Here is an 11,668-nt window from a genome sequence, read left to right on the forward strand (position 1 = left end):
AGTAAATGATGAGCCGCTCAACAGAAGGGCATGGACAATATATTGACTTAAAGTCCAGTGTGGTGTATTGTCAGGTATGAGGTAATTCAGGAAATAATTTAGTCCATTACGAAAAATGTACTTTAAGGCAATATCATTGAAGGCAGCACAGTCCACAAAATTCCTCCACATATTCCTTGATACTGAGGTCACCCTGACTAAGGCACAATAGATGAACTGGTGGGTCCATGTTATTGGTCTAGTATTCTGTAATAGGTGGTTACAGGGACAATACTAGAAAAAGACGCATGGCAAACATGAGGGCTTAAATACTGTTCCAATTCAAAGTTCACATCTAGCCAAGTACAGTTCAAATCCCTGGATGTGTTCTTGATCCGCCCCTTTTATCAAGGATGCATCGAGAGGTGACTTGTATGGACTTGAGACAGCCAGTTATCCCAGAATGCATCTCGCACTAACCAGCAAGCGTAAATAGCAGAGGAGAAAATTGTGTCTAGGAATGTAGTTTTAAGAGTTTTTCAGGCGAGAATGTGGTTGTTTAAAGCTCAAATCTGTGGTTTATTTATAAAGATAGCGCCTTTTTGAAAATTGTATCTGATGTTTTCGGAATTGTGAGATCCAGGCGATCACCAGGAGCTCAGCACTCATTAACCTCATCTGGAACAGCCTTGCCTCAGCTAGTTCTTCTGACGTTTGCCGCTGGCTATGATGTCTCTGTAGTGGTTAAACATGAGATATAATTTGTCTTGTGTATATCTAACGGGCAATCTTTGGTTTCATTAATCTAAAATTTGTTCCCTGGCAAATCGGTTTGGCTGAGGGCAAAGGGAAGTTTTATAATTTTATATATTTAGGCTATTTAACTTTAACGTTGTACTAGAGAGCTGACTTATGTTTGACTGCATCGTTTGCTTTATTTCTTATTGTATAGCTTCTTATACCTTTTAGGCTACTTATACTTTTAGAATGGCTATTATTGATCATTACAACTGATATTTAACAAAAAGAGACAGGGTTGTGTCAATTTTATTTTATTATAGGCTACATGTGCATACAGTGAAGAGAATCAGAGTACATATCCACTGTACGTACATTTATATTAAAATAAAATGACACAACCCTGTCTCTTTTTGTTATAAATACACATGCTGTGAAGATAATTAATGTTGGCTACGAACCACTGCCTGAACCACATTTGTGGCTACTAATATGTTTAAGATCTTTTTAAATAAAAATGAAAAGAGGCAGAGCTGTTTTATAACACATTTCATTTTATTGTTGGCTAAAATATACATAAAGAGATAACCGGAGTATCAGAGCGAGCTGAAGGCTGAACGCCGCTGTTCCATTTGCAGACCTACCGAAATAAAGTTTGCGTACTTGGTATTGAAAAACGTCCAAGGATTAGCGACTAAACAAGACACACCAGTGGACATAATCAAGACAATTAACCAATGACAACATGACACAAGAGACTAGTAGGGAAGCACATGGCAGGATCATATGAGGGCAAGGGAATCACATGACAAGACAGGAAACATTACTGTAACATGAAACATCAACCTAAAACAAAACTATATATTACACATTTCTGTTTAGCATATGGTTAATGACAAAAAAGAACAGAAAAATCGGATTTTTTTTTTTTTACATTTGATGACGTCCCCAGCAGTGACGTCAGGGATGCGATGGAGTAAAAAGATGCTCTGGCTGAGTGGAGAGAGAGAGCGAGCACGCATTCAGTCAGAGACTCACATCAGCAGCATCACAAGATGGGCAACGTTCAAGTGAGTAAAACAGTGAAGTTTCTTTTTCGCACTTTTCTCTGTTTCTTTTACTACAGATAACGATATTAAGTGTTATTAGGTTGCTGCGTATGCAACATATTGCGTAGCCGTAGACTAAATAAATGTGTTTATGCGCAAATGAGTTTCTCGCGTGACATTTCGATGTTTTGTTTTGATGCTTTAACAGTTTTCCCACATGTTTTATTATTAACATTACTGAACTTAATATGTTTTGAAAGAGTTTCCCATATATTAATTTTATATTTACTATTAGCCTATATGTTGTATTTTACTGTGATTTGAGCAGTAGTTTATACTCTTGTAATAAGAAGAAGAATTTTTCTCAAAGAATAACTGTTTTGTTTTCGATGAGTGCACATTGTTGTTATGGCAGTGGGCGAGGCAGAGGAAGGCTTACTCTGTTCCTGTCCTTTCCCAGAGATCCCATGACTCAGCTGTGTGTGTTAGACACAGAACCCCTCCCCACACAGACTAGCCTACTGCAATTGTGATTTAATCCACAAACCCTTGAAAAACATCCTGATTGGGTCCCTGACCACATCTTTGTACATTTTAAAAGGAATGAACTGTTAAACCCATTTCAAAATCTGTAAATTTTATTTAAAACTGTAATATAGTCTGATTGCACAACACATGATTTTTCTTACACAACCTTCATTTCAGCCCACAATAACTCCTTTTGAAGACTTTGATGTGATGGCAGACATCAAGGCAATCCGTAAGGCCTGCAAAGGAATGGGTAGGTTAAATAAAAAGAATCACTGTTGGAAAATACTGACATAAATGGGTGCTTTTTTTAACTTACAATATGATGAAATAAGATGTAGCACTTTTAAAGTCTGCATGAAACAGAATTTGCTACCAACTTTACTTCAGCGTTGGGACCTATGGTTGGGATGTATTGAAACCGAGTATTGAACAAGAAAAATTAGAGGGCGGGGCTTGATTTTAATGTCCTCCTCGCTGACGTATTTTTATGTAATATTGCAGTGATTATTATAAATGATTTCCACATGCACATTATTATTTAAAATAAATATATTGTGCCTTCATAATCTTTAATCAAATTAACTTCCCCTCCCTCTTAGAGACATTTTTTTTCTCTCTTCTGATGATGTTTACTGGCATGAGGGCGGGACAACCTCTCTCTCACATGAGATCACAGCAATAGCAAATCACACAAGTCATGCCCTACTTTTTTTTTATTAGAATTTTTTTTATTAGAATTTTTACATTTTACAAAAAAGCTAAAGAAAACAAGATACATTTAGAAAATGTATAACAACCATATAAATTATTATTAATAATTATTAATGTCATCAATAATATATTACTAATAATAATATAAAATGGGGTAGAAAAGAAGAAAAAAAAAAAAAAAAAAAAAAATAACTAAGACCATTTAAATGTTAAATGTAACATTTAAGTACATGCAGTTTCAGTTATGGAGCACAAACAAACAAGCACTTGAGCCCACCCTCCATTTGTCTTGTCCAAGAAGTTGTTTCACTTGGATATACGTCACAATAGGGAAGTAAAGACAATTACAACTATTGTTTCATGCTGACTTTGTACTAAAAACGTTGCGTTTTTGAAAAGTTTCACGCACAGACATTGTCAAAACGATCCCCGTTCACACCGATCCACGAAAACGATATTATTCATGCCAGGCCAGTAGATGGCGAGGTCACTTTGTAAAGAAACACTACGCGCCTATAGACACTGAACACGTAACACGCGTACGCATGAATTCATCATTTTCACAAATTCGTTTTTGTAGTTTACATGGAGACGATAACGGTGTCGTTTTCAAAAACTTGCACTTTGAAACCTGTTTTCAAACGTTTGCATTTTCAGTTCCCAAAAATGCCATTGTCGTGTAAATGACTGACCAAAACGCATAAAAAGTTTCCATATTTTGTTGAAAATGGTGTGAGTTCTTAGGGGGTGTTTACACAACACCATGACATCGCCAACTACTGGCCTGGCATGCATAATACAGCAGGTTTTGTCGTTTTCGCGGATCCGTGTGAACGGGGATCGTTTTGACAACATTGTATGCAATTATTTATTTTTTAAACACAAAGGAAAAACTTTTCCATTTTTAGTACATCGTTGTTGTGTAAACATACCCTAAATCTGAGGAATAACTGGCATTATGAGGTATTAGTTCATCTCCTATTGTTCACAGGGACGGATGAAGAGACCATCGTTTCCATTCTAGCAAACCGCTCTGCATTCCAGCGAATGGAGATTAAACAAGCCTACTTTGAAAAATATGACGATGTGAGTCAGATCTTTGAAATGTTTATTGACAAATGCAATTACATCCTATATATATATAAATGGTGTTTTTGTGGAAAGTACAATATTTATGCTGATCTAATATGGCGTAAATATAGTTTGTCTAAATTTAAAGGTAGGGTAGGCAATTTTTTGGAGAGGCTAGCAATAGCGAGCTAGCTTTGAAAGCATAAGATCCCACCCTCCCTTCAGAGCGTCTCCAACACCACGCCTCCTTCAAAACACATGAACACGCTCAGCAGGGAGCAAACAAAAGCATCAGAGACGGCGTTAAACTACCTCATGTCTCAAAGCACATAACATTACAGTAATAATGAACATAAACCTCTTAAAGAGCGCTGACCTGTACCACCTGACTGCTGTAGATTCATTTATGCAATGATTGGACAAACATTTTATGGTCCTACACCTTCCACAGACGATATACATATAAATACATTTAGACCACTGATTGCTATCTGGATGTGAAGAGGCTTTCAACCAGCATAGCAAAAAATGTGTCTGCAACAAATCGCCTACCCTGCCTTTAAAGTGGCTTATAAGAACAAACAAACGCACTAATCCCATATATGACATAAGCCATTGACCAGTGGTTTCTAATTTTCCTCTCCCAGCATCACATTGCATTGATTTAGACTGCATTAGGTAACTAGAGTAGTTTCTACCATTATGCTTTCACCCTTTTAATAATCGTGCAGAGCTTATGGAAAGCTGGAGTATTGTATTGAACAATAGTTGTTCTTTATATCCCTTCTCTAAATCGACTAAAATGTTCATAACCAGCATTGTAACAAATTTATCTCGCATACAATCCCTTGAAATGTAATGTAATGAGAACTACGTTTTTTTGTTAAGTATTTTTAATTAATAACTTTTACTTCATATCATAATTCATATGATAATTCATAAATCATAATCACAATTCATTGACCCAACATACATCTATTTGAGTCTGTTTCTGGTTTGTTCTTTCGGTCTGTGGCCACATTGGAAAGGAGTTGAAGGAAGTGTTGAAGAATGAACTCACAGGAAACTTTGAGAACGCAATCATAGCCATGCTGGACCCGCCCAACATCTTAATGGCTAAAGAATTGAGGAGAGCCATGAAGGGTGCTGGGACAGATGAGGACGTGCTGGTGGAGATCCTCTGCACCAGCACCAATCAGGTTATAATTCACATCTGTGGTTATAATTTACATTATTAGATTGGGAGAATAGTCACACAAATTTCAAGCATCAAACAAAGCTGAATAGAAATCATTACTTGATTGTAAGCATTACTTACACAATAGATCTTTTTTTTTTTAACAGAATATTTTGAATTGCAAAGAGGCATATGTGCAAGGTAAGCTTTAATCAGATACAAATGATTTTGTGATGTAATAAAATATAAAGACATGATTTCATTATTGATACTATGAAGTACTCATTGCTGTGATGCTAATATTATTAGTAGTAATAAAATAATGCATTATTATAGTCATGTAACAGATCTTTTGATCTCCAGTGCATGAGAGAGATCTGGAGGCTGATATTGAAGGTGACACTAGTGGAGAAGTGAGGAATCTTCTGGTTTCTCTCCTAGAGGTAAAATACAAACATACTAATGAGTTCATGTCCAGTAAGTTTGATACTTATAGTATTTAGCAATGATTTGTACTGATAGGAAGAATGTAGAAGTGCACAAATGGGGGTGGATACTTGTACATGCAGACACTTTTTTTCACATGTTCAGAGGGGTCTGAGGCCACACATTTTCCTAATTTAATAAAACATTTTCCATAATAAATTACTTTATGAGCATAACAAGACTATGGCTGTGTCCGAAAGCTTATGCAGCTGACTTGCTGCCTCGCTGCCCTATCAGGGAGTGAATTAGCAGGCAGCGTTTGCATACGAAGGCATCTTATGAAACTGATTTCAGAGAGACCTCTGAGGCAGCGTACATTTTAATGATCTACAGCAAAATAGAGAGAGCTTTGGTGATAATTAAGCAAATATTTAATAACTAATCAAAAGTGGAAAATGGTGGTTAAAAACTTACATTTACACACAAACTAACCACCAACTACAACTTTCAGACGCCATTTTTTATATTTAGCTTAACTGTCATCGCATGGAACGCACAGGATTGTGGGATGTCAAAGGCAGCGAAGGATACATCTATGCTGCCTTCAAAAACCAATCAGATGAAGGCATTTCAGGAGACAGGAAGTGAAGCTAACATTGGATTTAGAAGTGCCTTGATGCCTACCTTTGAACGCAGCCTCAAAAGGCAGCATTTTTAAGCTTTCGGACGCAGCCTGTTAGTCATGAAAACTTGCATTCCATCGCCACTGAATGAAACGATCAAGGCTTTTGTTCACTGGAAGTGGAACATGAATGGTGCCAAAGTCCCTTTAAGAATTAAGTGTTATTCTATAGTCTTTGATTTTGCAGAATTCCATTCTTGAACTTTGTATTTGCATGCTACTGGATCTGCAGTTTATAGTGCAGTATCAGTTACATAGTACAGTATCAATGTATCAATTGAATCTACCAAGGTTTGTTGGTGTTCTTTGCTATGAACAACTGACTTTCACCGGCAGGCCAGCAGGGATGAGTCTTATGAAGTGGATGAAAGTTTGGCAGAACAGGATGCAATATCATTGTTTGAGGTGAGGATAACTCTGATGTTTAAATCTCTGGATTTAAGTAGTTTATAACTTTTAATTTTTTTTATAAGTTGCCAAGTTCATGATTTTCACGCATAATTTGCATTCTTATAAAAGGTTTCCACAGGAGGATTATATTATGTTATGTTACGTTATATTATTATATTATCCATTTAACTCCCTTAAGCCCAATTTATACTTCTGCGTCGAACTCACGCAGTAGCTACGTCGTAGGCTGTGTGTAGCACACGTACCCTTCGGCGTACCCTGACGTGCACCTCTCCAAAAATGTAACAACACGTCAATTCTACGGACGCAAACGCTGTGATTGGTCTGCTAGAACCCCTCCCTCGGGTTTCACATGCTCCCTCTGCATGTGTAATTGCGCATCAACGCGGACAACGACGTAGAAGTATAAATGAAAACCAACTACAGTGTAGAACTACAGTCCCGCCTTACTTTGTGTATACTATCAGTATTTGTATCGCTAACTAAAACTAAAACTATTAAAAATAATTTAATAAAGCTGAAATAAAATAAAATATAAATATTAGATGAAAAACTTAAAACTTAAACTACAAATAACCGAAATAAATAAGTTTATGTTTAAGTACTAAAATTACTCAAATTAAAATTGAAATAAAAATAAATTAAAGCTAAATAGAAATATTTAAAGAAAAACAACTAATAAAATTGTGGTTGGTTACTTATAAAACTAATAAAAATCATTTAACACTATTAAAACTAAGACTAATAAAAATAACAAATTACTAAAACTTAAACGAAATAAAATTAAATACTGAAAATATAAAAAATAAACGCACTATTAATAAATACTATAATAAATGTAAATACTAAAATAATGATGACATTGACATTTTCAGCATAATTTAGTTTGTTTGTGAACTTGACATTTTAAACTTTGCAGGTGTTCAATGGTGCTACTTACATTGTACGGCTACAAATCAAAGGAAATCCAAAAATGTCTAATAGACACTCGAAAAATCTCTCCGAAAAAAAAAAAAAAAAGGTACAAACGCTGTTACTGGGGCGGTACCGCTTTGCACTCCTTATGGTTGCATATAAGTACCTTAAAGGTACATTTCAGTACCTAAAGTGTACATGCTAGTACCTAAATAGTACATATTAGAAGTTTCTGAAAGGGCACCATCCCAGTTACAGCTGTTAGGGGGTAACAGTTTAGGACCCAAGGACCAGATGTTTGAAAGAAGACCTGGAGTCAGAATTATAAAAAATGTAAGAAAAGTTTTACTGAAGATAGTTTGCAGTTTCATCAGCAGAAGTTCAGCTTCAAGACTCACACAGGAGTTCGTAGGACACCCCGCTTACAGTTACAAAGATCACAGCAGTTATACCCTACACCAAAGTCTAAGCTACTTCCCTGCTTCAGGTTGCAGTTTCTGATTGGCTAAGAAACAGATAAACATAGTAATTTTCCACACATATACAGATAGACGGAAGCATATCTCCATCGATTATGCAGCTGGCACTCAGAACCTGAAGTTTGGCACGTCGTGAGACTCGTGACCTTCCAGTTCTCAGATTTGGGTTGCTGGGCGCCAGCATGTCCAGAACAACAATTCACTCAATCTGCAATAATGCCAGTAGTTCCTTAACCTGCAACCAAGAAAACTAACACACACACCCACACACACCGACACACAGCTTCCTCAAGGTTGGATTTGGCCAGGCTCTAATATAAACAGGAGAGTATTCTCAAAACATCAAGATAATGCATTCTTTCTCTCAAGGAGAGCTACACTTTAGTCTAACTGGAAAGTAAGGCTTTAACAAATAAATAGTCCCTTAAACTATTGGCTTCAACGACCCCTATATGTTTTAACATGTTGAAGACCTTTCTCAAACACAAAACAAGTCCCTATTCCATTTCTGGAAGCCGGGCTAAATGAGCAAGCACTGTTAATGCATTCAGATATCAAATACAGACATTAAAGAATACATGAAAAGAACATTTCAGTAATCACACTGGTAACTTCTATAACAAAGTAAAATTTCCAGAGAAGTCATTCAACTCATTTGATATTTAGAAGGAAAGATATTGATTAATACCTTGATTAAAATCACTCATAACATAAACATTGAAGCAGAAGCGGATTCCAATCCTCCCTCTTCACAGCTCTTGATTCATTTTTCATTATTTCATTATCAGCTCTTGTGCCATTTTGGTATTGGGCTGGTTTTGGACTATATTTGATTAATTGTTTGATTATCTTTTTCAAACAGACCTGTCAACCCCAGTTATTTTGTTCAATGAATGAATGAGTGAATGAATAGAATGACTATGTAGTTGGTTTTCAACAGGCAGGTGAAGGACGTTTTGGAACAGATGAGTCCACTTTCAGCTACATCCTCACTCACAGGAACTACCTACAGCTTCAGGCCACCTTCAAGATATATGAAACTGTACGGTCAAACACCAGCTATGCCCAGCGCTGCTTTACAACAACTGTTTCAACATTCTTTCTGAGTTTCTGGTTTCTCTTTTGTTTTCTTTCCATAGCTCTCTGGAACAGATATCCTGGATGCTATAGACAGTGAGGCTACAGGAACATTAAAGGACTGTTACATTACTCTGGGTAACTATAACCATCCAAACTCTCAAAAGAAGGAACACATTTCCTAAAGGCTTTTCAATCAAAGAGTCATGTTGCTGTTCAAAGTACTGGCCGTAAGCTACTTTGAAAGGATAAAGCTATTTGATAGCCTTTTCTGCTTGCAACACACATCATACTGTGATTTGTTTTTGTTTGAACAGTGCGATGTGCTAAAAATCCTCAGCTATATTTCGCCCGTCGTCTGAACGCTGCGATGAAAGGAGCTGGGACAGACGAGGACACGCTCATACGTATTATTGTGGGACGCTCTGAGGTAGAGATAATTCTGGACTTGATAACACAATGAATACAAAGACTCTTTTCGTGGAAATACTGGAAATAATAAAAATATTTTCCTTTCCATGTTCACATTCACCTCTAGGTGGATTTGGAGACCATCAAGGACATGTACTTGGAGAAATATGATGTTACCCTAAAGGATGCCCTGAGCTCAGAGTGTGGCGGTGACTTCAAGCGCCTCCTAATAGAAATACTTCACTGAGTCACCGTCAGGTGGAGCCAATAACTAATAATAAAAAAAGAAAGAATGATCATACAACACTGCCTGAAAATACATGCACAATCACTTAGGATCACCCCTTTGTGTCAAGTGAGCACACATATGCTCGATTTTGTCACTGGTGCAAAAGTTGAAATAACATAATTATTGCCATAACACTTTCCTAAAACTGTTTTAGAGTCTTTATTGCAGTAAATTTGACTTCTGCATTAACTCATTACACACGTGCCTTCAGAAAAAAGTCATGAGTAACAGCTCAGTATTTCATCATCCATTTCTTTTACAAAACAAACTATGGAGCGCAAAGGGTGGTCCTTCATTTAAAACTCTGTCTTTTCACAAGGGATCTTTGTATCTATAATCCAAATATGTATGTCTTTAGTGTACTGTACCAGTTACATGCTAATATTAAAAGCAGCTATCTTAAGTGCTAAGATTGTCAGTACTTCAGTGTTTGACAATGCTTTTTAACACTGGGCATTTCTCTTTTTGAACTGCAGTTGTTATAAGGTACCGGTGGTGACTGATAATATTGTAAAGCAGCACTGTCAACCTATTATTGCAATGCTTCAGAATATATTTGTTTTTAAAGATAATGTAAAAAGGACTGTGTGTAGAAGAAATTGATTAATAATATCAGAGATATTAGAGACCACTAGTAGCCAAAGAATATTGAGTGTATGGCAAGCCGTTTAAGCATGAAATACCCCTGGCTCTAGTAGTAATTTAGTTTTGACTATAGTCAACATTACAATTCCAGATATCTATTCTGCAATTTTGACTCGTTGTAATTGGAATTAAGATATCTACAATGTGATTATGACTAGTACTTTTTTCATTGAAGATATCTACAATGCTATTTTGACTAGCCATATTCTTCCATTGGTATGGCAAGCCATTTTGGCATATAAAACTACGCTTTCACTATCCATAAATATATTTTGGATAGTTACAATTGTATTTTGACGAGTCATATTTCTAATTTGACTAGTCAGAATGATAATTAGAGATATCTGCAATTATAATTGCACTAGTAATAAATCTGATTCGAGATATCTCGAAATACTTTGAGTAGTCAAAACTCCATGTAAGATATCTGTAATGACGTCATAGATATCTTCAATTGACATGTCACACATACGCAAAGGTAATTAAAGATTTCTCTAATTCAGTTTCGACTAGTCACAATTATATTTTAAGATATCTGAACTGTAGCTGCTCCTAGTCAAATCTGCTGTTGTGTGATGTGAGACTAAATTTACTCCTCCCTCTCACTAGAGTCAGCCCCTCCCTGCCTAATGCTTAGTGCTAACAACAGTGCTTTTGTTGTCACGGAAAGAAGAGCTACTGGATGAATTACTTCAGGGATTATTAAATAATATCTGGATGCATTCATATGGTTAAAGGTCTTCAGCATGCATGTATGTAGCGCTGTGATTTGAATTGAATCATGTTGAAAAATGGACCAATTAAAGTGCAATGTTCAATAAAGACAGAGAACCGTAAACTGCTCGTCTGAATTTATTTATTTGCCAAAAGACATGAGTGAAGAACAATGGAATTATACGCCAGAAACGTGAAGAAAAAAAAACTTACAAATAAATGTGTGACGGACAAGAAAGTTAGAAGTTAATAAAAGTTTAACTGGCAGTAATGACATTGATTAGTACATTACATTATCTATGGATTGTGCTTTCTGTGTTGATGCAGGTTTACTCGTGTCTCAACTCGTGTCGTGTTTTTATT

The 11,668-nt window shown here is 36.2% G+C and overlaps 1 protein-coding gene across 3 annotated transcripts; it reads left to right on the plus strand.

The window, feature by feature from the left end:
* Positions 1-1,505: 1,505 nt before the first annotated feature.
* Positions 1,506-10,367, plus strand: anxa13l (annexin A13, like). 3 transcript variants are annotated; one of them, XM_084411528.1, is made up of 11 exons: positions 1,506-1,787; positions 2,472-2,547; positions 4,000-4,094; positions 5,108-5,278; positions 5,424-5,457; positions 5,620-5,699; positions 6,701-6,769; positions 9,110-9,211; positions 9,309-9,384; positions 9,564-9,676; positions 9,785-10,367. In XM_084411528.1, exons 1-11 carry the CDS (start codon positions 1,773-1,775, stop codon positions 9,902-9,904), a joined length of 951 nt encoding a protein of 316 aa, XP_084267654.1. In that variant the 5' UTR covers positions 1,506-1,772; the 3' UTR covers positions 9,905-10,367. The 3 variants fall into 3 exon arrangements, with proteins under 3 accessions (XP_084267654.1, XP_084267655.1, XP_084267656.1); XM_084411529.1 differs by having other exon boundaries at positions 1,654-1,787; positions 5,111-5,278; XM_084411530.1 differs by lacking the exons at positions 2,472-2,547; positions 4,000-4,094 and having other exon boundaries at positions 1,758-1,787; positions 5,111-5,278.
* Positions 10,368-11,668: the final 1,301 nt, after the last annotated feature.

Source organism: Rutilus rutilus, assembly GCF_951802725.1.
Source record: "Rutilus rutilus genome assembly, chromosome: 6".
NCBI classification, from domain to species: Eukaryota; Metazoa; Chordata; class Actinopteri; order Cypriniformes; family Leuciscidae; genus Rutilus; species Rutilus rutilus.